The 21,197-nt window shown below is 41.6% G+C and overlaps 2 protein-coding genes and 1 non-coding gene across 5 annotated transcripts; 1 reads left to right on the top strand and 2 right to left on the bottom strand.

The window, feature by feature from the left end:
• Positions 1-3,074: 3,074 nt before the first annotated feature.
• Positions 3,075-9,422, bottom strand: fam234b (family with sequence similarity 234 member B). Its single transcript, XM_024012171.3, is given in 13 exon segments — positions 3,075-3,302; positions 3,420-3,649; positions 3,756-3,876; positions 4,704-4,868; positions 4,970-5,051; positions 5,491-5,691; positions 5,770-5,908; positions 6,010-6,169; positions 6,358-6,473; positions 6,618-6,869; positions 7,132-7,254; positions 7,663-8,211; positions 9,301-9,422. Coding segments are annotated over 12 exon segments (2,175 nt in total). The 5' UTR covers positions 9,338-9,422; the 3' UTR covers positions 3,075-3,302.
• Positions 9,423-13,852: 4,430 nt separating this feature from the next.
• Positions 13,853-14,007, bottom strand: LOC111982174 (U12 minor spliceosomal RNA). Its single transcript, XR_002879685.2, has one exon. It is a non-coding gene; the product is annotated as a U12 minor spliceosomal RNA (small nuclear RNA).
• A 607-nt stretch (positions 14,008-14,614) lies between these two features.
• On the top strand, positions 14,615-20,401 carry poldip3 (polymerase (DNA-directed), delta interacting protein 3). Of its 3 annotated transcripts, none has more exons than XM_024136670.2 (10): positions 14,615-14,785; positions 15,576-15,682; positions 16,154-16,572; positions 16,905-16,964; positions 17,123-17,197; positions 17,399-17,626; positions 19,287-19,364; positions 19,508-19,637; positions 19,797-19,863; positions 20,044-20,401. In XM_024136670.2, the coding sequence occupies exons 1-10, from the start codon at positions 14,718-14,720 to the stop codon at positions 20,249-20,251; spliced, it is 1,440 nt and encodes a 479-aa protein (XP_023992438.1). In that variant the 5' UTR covers positions 14,615-14,717; the 3' UTR covers positions 20,252-20,401. The 3 variants fall into 3 exon arrangements, with proteins under 3 accessions (XP_023992438.1, XP_023992437.1, XP_070294620.1); XM_024136669.2 differs by having other exon boundaries at positions 16,902-16,964; XM_070438519.1 differs by having other exon boundaries at positions 14,696-15,071; positions 16,902-16,964.
• The last annotated feature ends 796 nt before the right edge of the window (positions 20,402-21,197 follow it).

Genomic DNA, 21,197 nt, shown 5'->3' with positions numbered 1-21,197 from the left:
TCTTGTCAAGTCCTCATTGTACAAATGTTTTCATTTTACAAATGTTTTCATTTTACAAATGTTTTCATTTTGTGAAAACAGTCATGGGACTGTTACTTCCCACTTGAAGTTGGAAGGCTCTCCTTGTGCACTGCATAACGATTCCTCTGRGTTGCCACAGTAGAGATGCTTTAATGTGATACAGAAGTGTTTGTGCAAACTAGCCCTTATGATCACCAAGTTCAGAAGATGGATGCTGAGACCAAGGAATATCAGTATGGTTGTCATGGACCCTGTGTTTACCCTGTACCCACTCCAATTCAATAAGCCAGTTATTWGTTGATAAGCCTCTGAATAGTTTGAATTGTCATGAATGACATGCCACTGACGGCCATTACATTTAGGTCGACTTTATTAGATCAGTTCATCAAAAACAAATGCAACAGGTTGGAATAAAAAGCACCAAGGGTTCTTGATAACCTATATCAGAAACCAGATAAATAGGGACACCTATGCAGGCCTGTCACCTGATTAAGGCCTTCCCAAATAAATCAATATCCCCAGAATGATTTGAAAACAGAAAACAAATATTTCCATCAATGTAGAAGATATCACTGGCTAAATCAAAAGCAACTGATCCAAGGGTTTCCTTCTGCACACCGATCTATTTTATTTAGTAAGACTTATCTGTGCATGTAAACATTATCACTAGGGAGGAATTAGTCCTATCACTTCTCTAAAACAGCTCTGTATCCAGGCAGGGACACATCACAATGGATGGGGAGAGAAGAACCAGAAAMGCTTTGAGTTTAAGATCCTCAAGTCTTTTCAGRTGTCACACGTCTTCCCATTGTCTGAGAGGCGACACATTARGCTCTGTTGAGGGAGAYCACAGTAATAGGCCTCATCTTCCTTGAGGTCAAATGTCATCTTTATTGCTTAAATGTTAAGAGATCAATCGTCTGAAGTTGATTTTATTGATCATTATACATACAACATACCCAGGTCATATGTTGGAGCATACAGACCCTTCAGTCATCATCGTTATCATCCTCAGGGACGAAGATGTCATGCTCTTCCAGCAGCGCAGCAAAGTTCTTGCTGATCAGAGTTCCGACATACAGGAAGGGGATCACAACCACAGCAATCCGGAAAAGGCCAAATGAGGTCTGGACAATTGTCAACAATTCCATCACAAAAACATATCTATGTTAGCCTGCAATGCATTGTGATTTTATACACAATGACAACCAGGATAAAATAAAAATGAATGTCAAATCATTTACATGATGCATGCTTTACACATTTAAACAGGCATGTATTTATAACACTTACAGTGAAATGGAGAGGTATAGGCTCACCGAGATCCTACCTGCGATTAAACATGACTATTAAAGTTATAAGATATAACGTTAATTACAAATCTTGCCTGGCCATTTTATCATGCACAAATACCTTTCAGGCACCTTTACTAAATTCCTCCCTCCGCCTTTCATTTCATAAATGACCTGCGCATATTTTCAACAGACAGCACTCACCTTCTTGGGTTTTGGCAAAATACCACCTGATGCTGAGTACACAACTGTTCGGTAATGAGATAGTGCCTCCCCGAATGCATTAGCATAAAACCCAGAAAATGTTGGCACACGACTGTTTTTCAACACCAACAGTCTGCCCTGACGAACCAAGACCGACGCCATCTTCCAAGCCTTTGACGCTCGCAGCAATGCAGAAGGAGATTCTTTTGGATGCACCCAAGCACCGCCCCTGAGCCTGCGCCCTCCTTTTACTCGAATATTTCTCATGATTAATTAACAGTGTTTTTATGATAATTTATTGCAAACGGAGCTGAATCCGTAGTACAGCTGTAGTACAAAACACTACATTTGTAGCAGCAAGAATTGCAGCAGTACATTTATTTCTTCATGTGATCTGTAAATGTTTTCCAGTATGTCAGCAATATTTACAAGTACCAATAGCAATACAATGCACAGTTACCATACATGGCACTCAGCAATAATGTATCATCACTACAATAGTTATTGATTAAAGAAATGTAAACCTTTCAGTAAGTAGCATATCAGTAAATACTGTTGTGGAGAGTGGGGTAAGTTGAGCCTTAAGGTTCGTTTCMCCWMCCCTTGTTTCTAAGAAACCATACAACATTAATCATGTGACCAAGTAGCAGAGGCACACAAGGTCTTAACCGATGACAGTCTGAGCATGCTAAACCTATCAAGAATCTCGCAGACCAGTTTCATGGGCTTAGTACACCATTAGTATTAGTATTTTTTGCATTCATGGGCTTAGTAGCCTCATGCAGAGAACTTGCCTATGAATTGGCACATCYAAACAACATCCCTGTCCCTGACAACTGGTCAAGAAATGGAAGGGTTAATAATATTGAATATAGTGATCTATATCTGAATGTAGACATACATTTCAGATATACAATATACCACACCCCCATTCCATGAATMAAACTTTGACCTACCAGCACCCACTTACCCCAAGGTAGKTCAACCTACCCTGTCCCTATGCATACCCGGGGAAAGTTGTGCCAAGAAACCACTTTTTTGAATGAGCTGTTTCAAAACTTAAATGTTTACATGAATTCTGATTATTTTCAGGGATACACAACATCCTGAAATATATATAGATATCAATGTTGGAACGAATACTGTATTTTCCTTGATGTAGTGATGCTGAATGTAAAAAATGGCTCAACATACCCCACTCTACCCTACAGCCAAAATATGTACAGACCCCCTTTACATAACTGYGTAATTCTGCTTGAACACAGACCTCAATTGCCTAATTGAAAAAGTGGATATGAGAGGGGAATGAATGTATTTGGAGGAATTAACTGGGTAATTGKCTCTCATTCTGTAGATTAAAAATATACTAAACGAGTGAGGTGCCAATTGTGCAATGGACAACTTACACCTACATCCCTACCATTAAAATCATTGTGCTTGATCTCCAGAAGTTTCTTCTATGTACTTACTTACATATTTTGATTTCCATACACCCCAAACAGGGTAAATAGTCATTGATATATTAAATTCAATATTCAATAAAAAGGACTAGTCATAAATAAATAAGTCAACTCATAATATATACACATATAATACAAATACAGCAAAATAAATATTTTTCAGCAAGTGAGATGAGTAATAATAGAAATTAAAATCGTACTTTGGACAAAAGTGGAAATGTAAACAGCTTGAGATAAATCTCCTTCACTTGTTGTGTATCATGGTGTTTCCACAGGCCAGTGGTTTCCCTCTGATCATGTAGAACCAGCAAGTGATAACTCCTCTCTACACAGGAAAACAAAATGATGTGTTTAGTCATCCGAAACTACACAGACACCACAAACATCATGTCATATAAAGCATATTCTGGACATACTTAGTTATGTTCCCTCCCCTTTTTACCTAATGGTTTTTGAAGGTYAGACGCCTGAAGAACTTGTTTATCTCAAATACTCCAGGTCTGACTGGTACCCCTGCGGTGCTGCTCTCTCCCAGCCTCACAATCTGTCCAGCAGTGATTGCTGCCCTGAGGCTCATGCTCTTCACCACCCGAGACCCAGGCCCCAGGCCAGAGGTAGGCCGGGAGGACACWGTAATGTAGGAGGCATCCTTCTGCGGCTCCTGGTAACTCACTAAGACAGAGAAAAGGGGAGAAACAGTTGATCAGCAGTGCTACTAACAACAGCCATAATCATTTGCACAATTATAAAATAATAAATACAGCACATCATGCATCACCTGCAGCAGTAAGAATGGTGTCTGTGGTGCTGGCGAGCTCCAGAAGGATTGTGGGATATGCAGGATGTAACATGAAGAGCTTTCGGATGACTGGCATGGCTTGAACCACCCCTGGTGCCACCTGTTAACAGAGCAAGACTTAAAATAGATTTCAACTACTGAACTCCATAGTACGATAGGCACAAATATGTAATCCTTTACCTATCGGGTTGGGGTTAATTCCACAAATTACGGGAGACACCAAAAGGGACTTTCTATCTTCCGACTGCCAACCTGAACATTGACTATTGTTAACATTCTGGCAGCAAGGTTCTGGTTAATTCCACTAATTCAATTCAAATTCAATTCTCTCTTGTAAATTCAAATTAATTCAATTAAAATTCAATTTTTGTCAATTATCCAAAGTGTCTGCTAAATGACTACGGTCAGTCTTTGAATTCAGAGATAATTCAATTCCTCTCAATTCCAATGCTAGGTAAATTCCAAGAATTGAATTCCCAATTGAATATTCKGAACAATTCCACAAATTACATTCCGAAATTAAATTCCCTCAGGCTTTCAGGCTGATCATATCAATATCCATACAGCTTAGCTATACTGAAAATATTGAAATACAACTTTAAATGATTTTAAACAAATCCTGCAGTACATTTTTCAATACTAACTGCATTAATTCCATTAACTGAAAATGTACAAATATTAAATTCCAATTCAAATAGTTCAAACAGTCTAATTCCAATTCCATAACTTGACGATTGTTGAAATTTGAATTGAATTCAACATAAATTCTCCACTTCATGAGTGAATTCAAATATTMAATTGGAATTTCAAATTAAATTGGAATTGACCCCAACCCTTGTGCCTATACCACTGAAGGATGAAGCAACATAACACGCTCTCATAGAACATCTATTCCTGCTCCTTATAAGGATTCAACAAGGGACTCACAGTTGTCTTGGTGAGGTTCTTTGGTGGTCTGACAGGGTCACCGGCCCAGAAAAGGAAAGCTGATTGAGCAGATGTCATGATTGAAGTACCTTCCAGGTCAAGGCGTGGACAAATAAACTCTGTCTCCCACAGACTACGCCCACTGGCTCCATCAACCACCTGAACCTGAGATCACAGAGAGACGGATGGTCATCTTTGTAAATATGTATAACTGTCTGAGAAGTATAATAGCTATAGGTGTAAGTGTTTGTAGAAGGAGATGATACTTTTCTCATTCTAGGGGCCCCAGACTTCTGTATGAGGAGATCTGGGATTCCATCCTCGTTGAATTGGCCTGGTGCTGGACGACTGAGACAATGATAAATGATTCAGGTTATTTTAGCTCTATAACTTTATAGYGCAGTGGTTTTCAAACCTCTCCTTCGGGGATCCCCAGTCGCTCCATATATTTGAACTATTCTAGKGCTAGCACACCCGATTCAACTTGTCAGCTAATTACCAAGCCCTTGATTAGGTCAAGTAGTTGAGCTAGTTCAGGGCTACAACTAAATTGTGAAACTTCTGTGGGTCCCCGAGGAGAGGTTTGAAAACCACTGTTATAGGGTATTACTTTATAGTTTTATATATTGATATTGATTTCTGTATTGTTGGGAAAAGAGCTTGCAAGAAATGCACTTCACTGCACTTGTGCACGTGACAATAAAACTTGAAGCTATCCCTTTTATGCTTAGTCATATACACCCTAATGATAAACTTCTCCATATATCATGGTGACCATATATCCTACCTGTGTATGGCTGAGGAGGTAAGAGTCCACTCGGTGTGTGCGTCCTTCTCTCTCAGCAAAGAGAGCTTGCTGGAGAGCTTGCCACACACCAGCACCCAGTCACTGCGGCTGGAGTTGAGGTTGGAGATGGAGTCCAGGCTGTTGTGGTTGTTACACAAGCCAGCCACTAGGGGGACCAGGAACTCCACTTGCTCAGTTCCACTGGACAGAGAAAGTCAAACAGTCGTTCAAACAGGCACTCTATTGTAATTGTGTAACCGAGCACTTTCTTAGCCTTACCTGGAGATGTGTATGAGGGAGGAGTTGGTTTTCCTAAGCTTCTCCCAGCCGGGGTCCTTCAGTCTTAGACCAGGGGATATGGGTGTTTTTCCAGTAGCCCGAGTGTAAATATCTCCCAGGGATACAGCCTCTACAGTGCCTGAGTTAGTATAGCAGATACATTATCAGACATTTAGTCATTTCAAATAAGAAACATATTTTTTCAAAGTCACTGTGCTTGATATAAAATGAATCCCTTACCTAGTCCAAATAGAATGTAATATGCCCCCAGCTGTGTCTCATGAAACAGGGGACCAATCAGCTTTCCAGAGACATTAAAGGTCGTGAGGTTAAAGGTCACGGGATGTCCAAGCAGAGCTCCAGTCAGCCCAGACAGCAGGAGCAGTGAGAGGTCAGACACCTGAAAATAAGTTTGAGACAGTTTGATGGGAGCATTCTAGACTGACWGGAAAWTGASTGTTGTTAACACAGTGACTCTGAAGATTTGGGAGTATGGTCTATATTGTAATAATAATATGATTTATATAGTAACAATTGTCTTATTACAGCAATAAATATGTATAGGTGCCAAGCCAGAGATTGTCATACCTGGTCAGCAGGTYAAGTGGCAATCAGCAAGTCAGGAACAGAGTCACCTTGGAGATCTGGCAGGGAAACTGCCTGGGACTGGATCTCCCCTGGGGCTACCGACCACAGCTTCTTCCCTGAGGAGGAAAATACAATACTGAACATAAAACTATTAACTACAACACATTATTAATACATCTACACAACTGCTACAATGTTCATGCTTGTAGCTGTGAAACTGAACCATTAAAAGCAATGCATTTCTGTGGTTGTTGTCTGACCTGTGGTGCCGTTGACAGCAGTGAGATGTGCAGACTCGATGAGCAGACACACGGGGCCGCTAGCTCTGTCTCTCTGGCCAGATAGGGGAATGGCGCTGTTGGGGAGGGCTCTGAGGGCAGCGCCCCCTGCTGGCAGTGGTGATGGGTGGGCTTCGTACTGCAGCCCACACTGGATGGACTCCACAGGTTCCCTGAGGACCCTCCTCCAGAGCACCTCACCACTGAATGCAGATAGGGCCACCACACTGTACTCTGGGAGAGACAGAGAGGGAGAAAGAAAGACAGAAAGGGGGTAAAGGTGGATGGGGTTTATTACGTGTGGCAAATTGTGTGTTCTCAGCAGTTTACTGGGGCTWGCAGGATTAGATATGGAGATTAGTATTACATAATCACTGGTAGATTTTTATGGTGTACAGTGAGGAGGTGGGCTTGAGAGAGAATAACGCCTAAAAATGAGGGTTGAAAATATCCTCTTCGTTACTACGACAATGTCCCTTGCTGTTTCCATAGATACCTTTGTTGTTCCCCGCAGAACTGYAGAGATGGGTATTGTTGCTCTTTTGAGTGACTCCTATTAGCACATCCTCAACTGAGTCATTGTCAACATCCCACAGTGCAAGAGGAGGTGGGGTAACACCTAAAGAAGAAGAAAACCACTGTTACAGACAGGAACGGTTTGTAACTARTATTTACTAAACTAGACCTGCGGTTGCTTTGCTAACATGCTATTATAATAATCACGGTAATGTGTAATCATAGTAATCCAGACTGTGTAATATCCACCCCCTGACAAAGACAGTCAGKTAAATCTGAGTTTTGTGTTCTCAACTGCTTTCTCATACAGTTGACTTTATTGTGARGTTGACTGTGTGCTRATCTTAATCTAAAGCACTAGTCTACTCAGAGTCTGACCAGTCGGACCTGACCTGTAGTTTTCTCTTTCTCTGCTGTGAGAGAGAGGTGTATTGGTATCAGCAACCAGCAACATGTGGGTAAACTGTAGTGTTTTCATGTGTATTGTTTATACATTAGACTCCTCACTCACCTCCCACATGATCACCCAGCTCTTTCTCCCACTGCGGCCGTTTGTCCAGTTCCCCATGCTGACAAGGCACCAAAAAGGCACACAGCAGCACCACCAGCATGGCACAGACCAGAGGCACCAGGAAAAACGCTGCCCGGATGGCTCCCCTCACCTTAGCCTTCTTCCCGTCCGGGTCAGCACTGGCACTGACACCCAATCCAGGGCCACCAGAGGCACCAAGCCCCCCTCCATCCTCTACTCCCTCATCCCTGTTTGTCTCTCTCTGGCTCCAGTACTGCATGCCCTTCTCCTCTCTCTCGTGCCTTTTTTTCCCCGGGAGCCGTTCTCTCCACTCATCATCGTCCTCCTCTTCCTCCTCTGCCTCATCTTCATCCCCTACGAGCCTCCCTGTTCTGCTCCCTCTCAGCTCTGAGGTACCTGTACCCATGCAGTTGCCCCTCCCCAGGCCATTGCGGGGYTAGTTGAGGACCAGGTCGTCCTCCTCGCTCTCGTCCTCACTGTCGGCCTGAGTGAGGGGGTCATACTCTCCAAGCTCCGAGCCCTTCTTCCCTGTGAGYGACATACACACAAAGACACACACGGTTAACCTWTTACTGCAGTGGGCTAAATCAGGGTCACACAGAGTTGTTTCTTGGTAGTCTTAAACAAATCTACGTTGAAACAAAAGTATACACCTCACACACATGGTTATGYGCTTAAAAAAAWGAAYACACCTGTACATGTCAGATTTAGAGTTMAAATGTATTACATTTTGAGTTTGCATCCCAATATTACACTTAATATAKWTCACAGAAGACTGAAATATAACAAAACCATATGACATAGAAACACTGGATAATGTTTATTAATTATGATATTCTGACAAATATTAATAACATTCCACCCTTGAGGCCACTAGAGCTCGATTTGGTCATTTGACTGCAGGACAGGGGTCTACAGATCTGTTCTGGAAACAAAGCCCAGGTGAAAACTAGAATGATCTGATAGAGCATGGTGGTACCTGATAGAACGATAGGCATCCCAAAAGGCCAGGGAAGTTACTCAAATATTGTTTATTTTAACACCAAATTKATTATGTCCTACCCTGGTCCCAGATCTGTTTGTACCCTTGCCGACTCTATTGCTCATTGTTTGGCATGACAATAATTGCCAAGTTAAATGAAGGACCCCCATTACATGGCCTTATATGTAGTTATTTGTTGAACACGAGATTTAAGCAAGTAGCTAAATCTGTTATAACATTATTATGACAGTGAGCACTGAGCAATCAAGCGACTTCGATGTGGCACCTTACTGTACTGTACAGTAGCTAGCWAGTGCGGCACATAGGATTGTGAATGATGCAATGTTTTTCTATTAAAGCTTGAAAAGAAACGAAATATCAAACATTGAAAATAAGTGTCGATTTTCACCTCTCAATTCTGTACTGTCATTAAARAAATAAAAACATTATTTTGTGTTATTGCAATCAACATTACTGTAGCTAGCTGGCTGGCTGTTCTAGCTAGCTCACATGAGCTAACAGAATGACACCAAAACAACATTGAGACAAGACACGACTGGTACAAGGACTACACAACATCCTTTTCACCTAATCAATCATATCTATTTCCCAAATCATTGCAAAGCGTCTCTTACCAGGCAATTTGAGAGCACGGGACAAAGCTGCAGCCATTGCAAATTGTAACGGCGCTGTGCTGCAGAATTGATCCTCTCATCCCACGGAGGCGCCAAAGAACTGTTGTGTGTGTGTGTGTGTGTGTGTGTGTGTGTGTGCGTGTGTGTGCCACACTGTGTGGACGTTTCGGGACCGTAGCGAGTGCATTCTGGGATACAACGTTTTTTCATACCAAAAATAGTCGCAGAGAGGAAGAGACTAAGTCAGTAGATGCTATTTACTAGTTGGGTGTATTCATGGATGCCAAGGGAAGCCAGGCTTCCCCCAAAAAATTACCAATAGAGAAATGTATGTATTTTCCGTCTCTGTGTTTTCATAATTTTCTTTCAATGCGCAAGAGGCTGAACGTATCTCACCAGAGAAAGTAGCCGAGAGAGCAAAACAGCGCCCCTCTTTCTCTATGTGTAGGCCACCTATCTCATGCGGTCTGGTCATAAAGGGTATGACATTTCTGCAGCCCGTAGTATTGAAGGCAAGGGAAGACAGGGAGCGAGCATTTTGTCCCCCCTTGATAAAAAAAATCGAAATAAAATAATAGCCAATCAGCGCTGAGATAAACTCAAAAAAAGGTGTCAAGGGAAGCCAGTTTGGATTTGGCTTCACCCCATCACAGAGAAATATGTCATTGATCAAAGCAACTTGAATTGTTGCATCTCATTGTGTTGTTGTCCTCCGGTGTCTAGCAAGCTAAAATTGGCCCTTAAATTAGCCATGGATGAAGATTGGACTTGTGGTTTTACTTAATTCTCCATACTGGCCAATGATTATAACGGCAATTCTGATCCAATCATAACATACATTGTGCCAGTGGACTGAGAGGATGGGAGTTCAATATGTAGGTTGTAGCTAGATGTAGAAGACTAATGTTAACTAGCTAACGTTGCCCATGAAAGGAAGTTGGGCTAGCGAGCAAGCATTTTAGCCACGTAGCCTAAGGCAATAAAAAATACAAGTGTGTACTGTATGACAGAGTCATAGACCGTTTCGTCAACAGGAAAGAGCAGGATGACATTGGCGTTTCTCTACAGGTAGGGTGAGTCAACATGTTTCTTCTTCTTGCATGAACACAAAAACACACATACAAATCAGAACCATGGACAGCCAAATCATATTTAACTTACATTGATTGGACTAAATTGTTTTTGGTATATTTTAGTTGTCCCTGTATTAGACTAAATAGGTGATTTGATGGTGTTGAAATGTCGAAGTTGAAATGGTGCTGAAATAGTGGAGGCAGCTCCTGTTTTCATTTTGACTTGCAGTAACTCTCTGTGTTTCTAAATCAATAGTTGTTTAGTAGTCCGAAAAAGTCGGAAACATTACTTTCTTCACCATGCTGTAGGTCATGAAACTGTTTGTTACGTGCAATATGCTTTGTGGACTTTACAGAACAGAGATTACTCTCCGGTTTTGTGATGGAACAAAGGAGTGGTTGAATTTATTCTGCCACTGTGTCTTCTTATTGTCTCTGCCTTAGGCATACATCCCAGCACAACGCATATGAACTTACAAGTTATAGAACAAACAACGCAATTATCACAACGCATACACTATATATACAAAAGTATGTGGACACCCCTTCAAATGAGTGGAATTGGCTATTTCAGCCACACCCATTGCTGACAGGTGTATAAAATCAAGCACACCGCCATGCAATCTCCATAGACAAACATTGGCAGTGGTGGCCTTACTGAAGAGCTCAGTGACTTTCAACATGGCACCGTCATGGGATGTCTGTTTCCAAAAAGTTGGTTTGAGAAATTTCTGCCCTGCTAGAGRTGCCCCGGTCAACTGTAAGTGCTGTTATTGGGAAGTGGAAACGTCTAGGAGCAACAGCGGCTCAGCCGCAAAGTGGTAGGCCACACAAGCTCACAAAACTGCCGAGTGCTGAAGTGTGTAGCGTGTAAAAATTGTCTGTCCTCGMTTGCAACACTCACTACCAAGTTCCAAACTGCCTCTGGAAGCAACATCAGCACAAMAACTGTTCTCCAGGAGTTTCATGAAATGGGTTTTCCATGGCCGAGCAACCGCACATGGTTCGGGCTAGGCCCCTTGGTTCCAGTGGAGGGAAATCTTAATACTACAGCATACAATGACATTCTAGACGATTCTGTGCTTCCAACTTTGTGGTAACAGTTTTGTGATGGTCTTTTCCTGTTTCAACATGACTATGCCCCTTTGCACAAAGTGAGGTCCATACAGATGTTTTTTTGAGATTGGTGTGGAAGAACTTGACTGGCCTGCACAGAGCCCTGACCTGAATACCATCGAACACCTTTGGGATGAATTGTAACGTCGACTGAGAGCCAGGCCTAATGCTCTAGTGGCTGAAAGGAAGCAAGTCCCCGCAGCAATGTTCCACTATCTAGTGGAAAGCCTTCTCTGAACAGTGGGCTGTTATTTATTTATTTAACCTTTATTTAACTAGGCAAGTCAGTTAAGAACAAATTCTTATTTACAATGACGGCCTACACCGGCCAAACCCGGACAACGCTGGGCCAATTGTGCGCCGCCCTATGGGACTCCCAATCACGGCCGGTTGTGATACAGCCTGGAATCAAACCAGAGTGTCTGTAGTGATGCCTCAAGCACTGAGATGCAGTGCCTTAGACCGCTGCGCCAAAGGGGACCAACTCCACATTAATGCCCATGATTTTAGAATGATATGTTCGACGAGCAGGTGTCCACATACTTCTGGTGTATGTTGTCGTTTTTTCTGGCTTGGCTTTCCCAGTGATTTTACCCACGCATCTCTACTGCTCTTTAGTGGTTATTACTACCAGAGATGGTTAGAATCTATACCTCCTCTGGTTATTACCCCTCCACGAAATGACTGACAAACATAATTAAGTTTTACTGACTTTTATGGTGCATTAATGGAACCTTGTTTCATTACGGACTGGAAAGGAGGCTACAAAATACAATTTTGTGGTTGAAATTATTATTTCACCACATGAGAGACCTTTCACATTGATTCATCTGATTTTGCCTGTGTCCAGCTCTGCATGGGAAGGTGTTTTACCACTTGGCTGTGGTAGGTCTGGTAGTGACAGTAGGATGGATGAGGGAGGCATGCATTGAGAAAATACAGATATGGGACACAAATACAAGGCATCATACTTAGTCATGCTCACACANGGTAGTGACAGTAGGATGGATGAGGGAGGCATGCATTGAGAAAATACAGATATGGGACACAAATACAAGGCATCATACTTAGTCATGCTCACACAGGGCTGTCTCTTATACACATCTAGATGTGTATAAGAGACAGCACACACACACACACACACACACACACACACACACTCTCTGCTCTGTATGCTTCTATAACTTTATAGTGACATTTTGGTTTTACAGTGTTCCTACCTTTTTGTATCGCCTACCATTTTTTTGTAAATATATATACAATACTGCCACCTCGTGGCACAAAGTTAAATGCACTCGGGTTTTGGTGGAAATTCCGGAAACAATTTATGGTCAATAACTAGTAGGTTTCCATCAACAACAGATTTTAATGTGAATATTTAAAAATCCGTATAAAGAAAATATGCGCATTTTCCCACCAGTGGTGTTTCCAAGAAACGGACTTGTTGCTGATAAAAATCTGGGCGTGATGACATATTTGAATATTTATTGGAAAGGAGCATCAAGATCACCGCGCACTTTCATCACCCTTTGAAGTTCATCATACATTATTTAATCTGTAGCCTAATAAACTGCATGGTTTCCCAAATCGTAGTGGGAGGGGCACCCACCACGTCGTCTTCGTGTGACTCCCAAGTTTAGTTTGATATGATGGTTACTAGATCAATATTTGCGAATAAAGGCGTTTCCACAACCATGTTATCCATCATTCATTTTACCAACAAAAAAAGATCCTACCATGTAGAAAGGAACACGTTACCTGTCTGCATTTATACAATTGTACCGAAACTTCCTGTTTCCATCACAGCTTTCGGATTATTTTCATAGGGTATGACTACTCATATAAAAACTGTGGATGGAAACATGGTTATTACCTAGGTTTCCAACCAATTGGCAACGGATGTATATATTCCCAAATCAGCATAAAGAAAATATGAGCATTTTCCCACCAGTGGTATGTTTCCAATAAACTGACTTGTTGAAGTCAAGTCACTGCGTGATMACGTAGTACACACAACATTAGATTTTAAAAGTTAAAYTTCAATGTGTTTTCATCGCATTTTCAACTACCGATAATTTTGTTAAATAGCAAATGTGCCTACTCTGCCTAAAAACCTTTTTTTATACAGTATGACATTATCCGCATAAAACTGCTGATGGAACGTGGTTAGAGAAATGGAAGGCAGAAATGTTCTTTATGTTGAAAAAGGTTTTGGAGAAGGTGCAGTAAGTACTATTATAGATGCCTGACGTTCTATTTTTATGTAATAGTACGTTACAATCATGGAAAATATAATTCCATTCTGGTTCTGTGTAACCTTGTGTCAGTATCCCGAAAGGGGTTTATATTTTACATGAGAGGTCGGGGCAGATCCATGTCCCGCAAGGCATCTCACAAAGTAGGTGAGTCACCTAAACAGGCGGACCTGTACCCGTTCAAAAATTGATCTCGCAAATCTAGGCGAGGACACGGGCGTCACCCCGCGTCGTTATTTTCCTTACTCATCAGTTTAAGGCATAACCAATCGATGGTCGAGGGCATTACTTAGGTCTGTATGCAGACTATTACACTCATGGTGTTTACCATTGGTGTTCACTTCAAAAAGTATAAACCTACAGCTGCATTTTATTTTCTGAGCGCATTATGTGATACAGAATTGTACGTTTCCATTCCTCCATTTAATCAGGTAAAATATAGCTTTTCTACGAGATTTTACTTATTTACACTGGTTTCAAGCGATTTTTAGCGCAAAGGTTGATGGGAAAGATAAAACGTTTCATTTACCCCCGTATTTTTTTTTACTTCGTGAAGAGCAATCGATACCAGAGGTCTCTAAGGCTGTGTAATTTATTTATATTTGTTTGTTTTATGTTAAAAGTATAATCTTTTGTTAATTGATGACCAATGGCATAGATGTGATCATTGACACTTCACATGACCTAATAGGCCTTTAAAACCATATAAAATATGAATTTCTCTTAAAATAATACACTCGGATTTTTAGATCTTGCTAAACAAATGTAAGAGTAAAATAGATCTGTATTGGTATTTCAAAAACATAGATATATTTAAATTGTATACGTAATTATATTATGGTGTCAACAATGTAGTTTTTCAAGGAGCTATTATTTTATTGAGTTCGCCATTTTTGATCCAACTTGGCTTCCATAGTCTCTTCTCGTTTTTCTCTGTCCAGTTACGATCACTCACGCTTTTGAGTCAAAGAAGATGGAAGATATTTCTTTGGACGAAGTGATACGTCGACGCGGTTTCAACAACAAAGAAACAATTAAAAGGTATTAATTTAGCAATTTATGAGTTTGAATGCAATTTATGAACGTTATACATTGAGTTGTATCATTCAACGTAATGAAGAAATTCAATTTCCAGAAAGCCTCGGCTATTTCAGTTCATCAGCGGTCCTTTTTCAAGGCCTGTACTCGCAGTTGGATTAGCTTCAGTCATGTAGCTAACGTTAATATCTATCGCTACACTGCAGACACTGATTTCCCTGATATCAATGAGCCAAATACGCGCAGCTAGCTATTTATCAGGGCTCCGTTTAACTAGTTAGCTAACTAGGTAAAAAAGGTTTTATCAGCATTTGATAACGGTACGTTAGCTATCGACCAAAAAAGAACCGAATAAGGTAAACAGTTCGCTGGAATGTACGTTAGGTAGTTAGTTATAAACTAACAATGGTTACAAACGCAGAAACGTACAGCTAACGTAGCTAGTTAGTATACCTATATATATGGTATAGAGCGCGAGGCAGTCTTGTAGATCCTCTACCTAGAGCCATATGTAGTCAACTAGTTGTAGCCTAGTCCTCCATGATCTAATATTCACAATTTGGAAAAAACAAGGAGCGCATATCAGAACCGCTAACGTTATAGTGTTTGATTTTGTATATCGTTTTGAGTACGTATACCTAGAGAGCCATACTGAATGTAGGGCAAAATCAAATACTATAGCTGGTCTTATACACGCTCCATGTGTGTTTTGCTAAATGTGGATATTAGATCATGGAGGATTAGGCTACAACTAATTGACTACCAATGTCGACCTCTTCCTCTTGTCTTTCAGGCCTATGTTCGGCAGGGGTGCTGGAGGGGTCGGGAGGACCTTTGATGCCCGACAGAAAATTGGGATGACAGATGTCAGACAGAGACTTGGTGGAGGAGGAGGAACTGGTAACCAAAAACCAGACCTGGCCTGCAGGGCAAATAGCTTTTCAGTAGTATCAAATGTTCAACAGAATGACTTTGTTGGAACTCAAAAAATTATTTAATTCTGAACAGCTTTTGGAGCAATGCTCAAGGTAATGGGTGAAATAATACATTCCCCAGCCTTTGCCAGAGTTAAAGCAGGTATTTTGTGTGAGGACCTGCCTGTTGCCCTATTGAGAAGTAGAGGGATGTATTCCATTTGACGGATTGATTTTGTGTGAAGTGGACATGAAAAATGCTTATTGAGACTTCAAGAGATCTGACCTGGATGTCTCTCTTACCTAAGCCCCATTTACAAAATAATATTTTGTTTCAAACTACACATTTTACTGTTGTACTACATTACGTTCTGTTAAGCATTCTTACAAGTCAGATCAGACATTGGAATGTTTTTTTGCCTTCTGCTCACTCTTGTCCTGCTTTCGCTTCCTCCAGCTTTTCAAGTGAAGGATGCCAGAGAGAAACTTGGCCAGAAAGATGCCCGCTTCCGAATCCGTGGCGGAGGAGGAGCAGGTGGGGTCCAGGATGCCCGACAGATGATCAACTCACGGAAAGGAGGACCGAATACATTTAATGTTACCCCACAGAGTTTACAGCAGATACCAGCAGCACAGCTACAGACACATGTGCAGCAGATACAGATACACACTACCAACGACATTGCCAGTGCAAATGCCAGGCAGTTTACCCCCAACCTACAAGGAATGAACATTAGAGCTAGGGTTACGCAACAGCTGGGGGGTGCACCTAAGAGGATGATGGATGCTCGTGATAGGCTGAGCCTCAAGAGGAGCATTGGAGCTCCACTAAGCCAAGGAATGGCGGCACCCATGAAGATCACCAAAACCTTCCAGGTAAGTGATCAGGCTGACAGTTGGCTCCAAAGTGATAGTAACCACAGGTCCAGGATCTGCTCTAATATTATCCAGGCTTAGCTACTAGACAGAATTGACCCACTTGTCGCTCAAGATGTGCACGGATAAGAGAAAATGCTAGTTCTTGCATTGTTTATAGTGGTAAAGCATAGCCTCACTCCAAACATAGTTGATAGCTAAAGTTAATTGGAAATTAGTTTAAAATTCAACTAGGCTTATTTTATATTTAGTTATTGGTAGCATGCTTTTAGAGTCAAATATATTAATTCACCTTCTGAATAATGATTTTATTAAACTTTTTTTTTTAGCAGCAAAGGCCGGTAGGGATGTCAAGTGGGATCCGTATGAACATGCCAAGCAGGAGTTCCCAGGTAAGGGACATTTTTTGAAAAGATAAMAATCAGAAGGTTAGATGGCAGAATTGATTCAAATTCTCTTAAGAGTATATCAACTGAATTTGGTTGATTTCTGCTGGTCATGCGCCACTGCAATGCATATGTGAGTGACTAACATACCATCTCTCCCTCAGTCTTTCTCAGGTGATGATGATATCCCTAGCAAACKGATGAAGACCACTACTGGCAACCATATGCTGCAGTCACGGGTGCGAAGACTARGCTAGATTTTCTTAACTTTTCTCTATTTCTGTTGCTTTTCCCTAAATGATCTGTATCTGTAATTCTTTATTATTCAATGTAACTCGAATATCCCTTTAATACTGCCACACTGGCTGTATTGGTGTCTCACTCTCAACTTTCCATTCATTCACTGAAAAGTTTCAATGCTTTCTCTCTTTCTCCAACAGCCTGGCACCCTGGGCTGCCCTTTCTCCATGTCAGCCCCCATCACTAAAGTAGTCAAAAACGATGCGTACACCGCTCCTCGTCCCCCAGTGCCTGTGGCACCCACAAGGCCCAACCCTAGTGTAGGGGCCTCCCGCTCCTCTGCTCTCGCCTTACAGCCCATCTCCAGGACCCTCAGGCAGGCAGGGCCCACAGCGGAGCCCAGCTCTCAGCCTCCTCCACCCCCACAGGTCAGTATCCACGTCCATTCACCCAGCTACTTGAGCACTGGATTACATAAGGTAATCTCTATAGGAATGTGTTGGTAGGGATGCTAGCAGATACCTATAGACTTCCAGTCATTGTGCTAATGCTAGTTATCATTGGCTCGCAAAACTACCTCTAACTTCATACTGGACAGAGACATCCAAATGGTATCCACAAGTTCATCTGACTCTGGGGAAGTAGATAAATGGCCTCCTTGTCAGAAGTATCTCTCTAACCCAGCGGTGGGCAATTCCAGTCTACTGGGTCCTGATTGGTGTCACAGTTTTGCCCCAGCTAACACACCTGACTCCAATAATCACCTAATTATGATCGTCAGTTTAGAATGCAGTTTGATTAATCAGTTGTTTGTTATGGATGGAGAATAAGTGTGACACCAATCAGGCCCAGAGGACTGGATTTGCCCACCTCTCCTCTAACCGGTTAACAAGCGGTAAAATTAGTTCCAAACAGTACAATAATGTGACCAACAGAAAAGGCTTTGCATGCGTAAAAGGAATTGACATTTTTTCATATGAAGGAAAGCGGCCAGGTTTCAAACAATTAAGTATATGTTTTCAACCTGTAACTGCCACCAGCTCAGATTGCAAGGTGGTGGTTGAATGGAGAGGACGTGCACTTGTTTTTTTTAACCATGCCAGATCGGCTACCCTGGTTGGGAAGCAGTGCAGTTTGCTTCATATTAGGAGTTAAGAAATACAAATAGTAGTAAAAGAAAGCTGGGATCCTCCTCTTTTGAATAGACACACATCAACACGCGATTGCATTTAGAATTGTTCTGCAATGACTGGGCTTATAAGAACACGTCTCACTCCAAGCAGATAGCAACCAGCTGTTTGAGGAGCTGCGAGTGCTCAATGCCCGACAGGTGATATTCTGCTCAAACTAGGCTCTGTATGCGGTGCGCATTTAATAAATAAGATGCATAYCGAACTAATGAAAACACACGGCAATTTAATTCCATTAAGTTATGCAAATTAAACTATAGACTGATAAGCATGACCGGTCAAATATATTGATGGCGGCTAACCGACTAACGGTCAATTGCATCCATTTTTTAAAATCTCAATATCAAATAATTTCTGGGTAACAATTAAGTGCCTAATGTAATTTATTTTGACGATTTTAATCGAAAACAAAAATATATTCTTAGCAAAGAGCAATTTCTCAAGCAAGAATCTTGCTAGGACTGTCTGGGAGTGGTCTGAGTGAGGAGGGGAAACTGAAAACTAGCTGTTATTGGCAGAGAGGTTTGGAACTCTTTGTCTATTGACTAATTTACTGCATAGTGAGGTCACCAGGCAGGCCAAACTCCATCCCCACCTCAACAGGCTGAAATTTAAAGTGGTCTTTTCAAACGACTCCTACACAAAAAAGGAATTAATTTTCACAGTATTATTCCAACTTCACAGTTTGGAAATGTATATAAACCACAGGAAAGTCACATTTTGGACTGCACTGGGCCTTTAACATCACTAGTTGGCTGCATAGCAAGCCTCGGGGTCATTATTCAACCTACTTCTCTCTCGTTGACGATAGATGAACGTAACGCCTACCGTTGGCTTGTTGTGTTGGTGTGAGCTGTATATGTATTTGARTGTAAAATGTTTTGGTGCACCCCTTCAGCCTACCTTCAGTCCTCTGGAGGGGACAAAGATAACAGTGAATAATCTGCACCCCCGTGTCACTGAAGAGGACATAGTGGTAAGTGCCTCATGCTGTTCAGTACTCTGCTGTTTTAGATTCTCTAGCTGTGTGTGTAAATTGCAGGTCTGCTTACGATGCAGCCATGACTCATTTATCACATTCAACTGACCTTTTTCCTGTGTTCTTGTGACGGTCCACAGGAGCTGTTCTGTGTGTGCGGTGCCTTGAAGCGAGCGAGGCTGGTGAAGGTGGGGATGGCTGAAGTGGTGTTTGTGAGGAAGGAGGACGCTGTGAGCGCCTACAGGAAATACAACAACCGCTGTCTGGATGGTACGGGCCTTCAGCAAGGGCAATTTTTATTTTAAGGTTGATTGAGTTTTTTGGGAACCAGCCTCGATGATGCATGATAATGATGCAGGTGATGATGAATAGTTATCTGAAAAGGCATTGGTTTTACTTTCTTAAATCTTTATTCATTTTCTTCCCAAGGCCAGCCCATGAAGTGCAATCTTCACATACAGGGGAATATCATCACTTCAGACCAGCCCATTCTTTTGTAAGTCTCTGTCTGTCTCTGTTATATTCATATTTCTCACTGCCCCCTTGGTTGCGTTGCAATCAAATCAAACTTTCCAGTATTAAATTGTAGTCCACGATGTGCATGATTTCTTCCTTTCCAATTGCAATGCACGTTGTCTTTCAGCATCACATAAAATCCCCTATTTATCTCTCACAGGAGGCTCAGTGACACTCCAGGCAGTGGAAGGAAAGAGGGTCTGCCCCTCTCTTTGTCTCGCCCCGGGGGCCGTCCAGCCTCCTCTCAGCCCACACCTGAGGTGGATCCCCAGACCATCCTCAYGGCCCTGTTCAAATCTACTGTCCAGACCCCCTCTACCACAGAGTCTCCCGGTTCACAGTGCACAGCCTTCCGCATTAAGATATAACTTTCTAGTACATCCACACACATACGTGTCACACAACACATAATACATCCACCGTCCTGTTTGACAGAGACATCTACTGAGATGATCAAATAGCATGATACTGTATTTGTATAAATTTGACAGATCATTGGCAGGTTGTAACATCTAAAATTAACACACTGTTGCCGTCGTCCAGATTTTTAGGAAAGAAAACCATTTGTAGCCGTGGCGTACTACATAGATGCATGTCTCATAACGGACCAATGTGAGGCAGTCTGATTTGTTCATTTATTGTTTTAATCAAATTTGGTGGGGGGATAAACTGGACAGTTGTAGGTATTCTTTTTTTTGTATCACATGGTTCACTTTTACAACTGTTCAAATAGTTCACATTGAACACCCCTCTTGGAATCAAGAGATGTTTTGTGCTGGTTGGAGTCGCGCCCCCCCAACCGATGGTCTCACTATGACCTGATGCACGAACTCATGAAGATACTTGTACTGTGAACTACAGGCAACAGTGGTTCTTGTACTGGACATGATGTAAAGTTTGATTTCAGAATGACTTGTACACATGCTCGTATTCCATTGTGGTTTTTGGTTTGCCGTTCTCCTTTTTGTGGCATTCAGGTTGTTCTATGCTTATTTGTGGCTGTTATTTGACTCTTTATTGCTTTGTCGCAGCTTAGAGAAGTTATGCTAATTTGCTCAATTTATGTTCAACTGTCTGTAAATTGCTTTTTACAGCTGCCTTTTATGTCAGTCATGAAGATATGGTAGTGAGGTCAGATCTATGTACAAGTTAATTACTGCCAATAAATATGTTGCTTTATAAAGATGTGTTCATATTGATGTGTGTGTATATAAATGATTGGTTCATATCCTTATTTCTCAATATAATTTTGCATTAGTGTCTTTATGTTTGTCTGCTAGACCGGGGTTCACAAAACCTTTTGGGGCCGGAGAT

The sequence above is a fragment of the Salvelinus sp. IW2-2015 genome, unplaced genomic scaffold (assembly GCF_002910315.2).
Source record: "Salvelinus sp. IW2-2015 unplaced genomic scaffold, ASM291031v2 Un_scaffold992, whole genome shotgun sequence".
Classification (NCBI taxonomy): Eukaryota; Metazoa; Chordata; class Actinopteri; order Salmoniformes; family Salmonidae; genus Salvelinus; species Salvelinus sp. IW2-2015.
The sequence above is the reverse complement of the archived record's forward strand: the minus strand, read 5'-3'. Positions and strand labels throughout refer to the sequence as shown.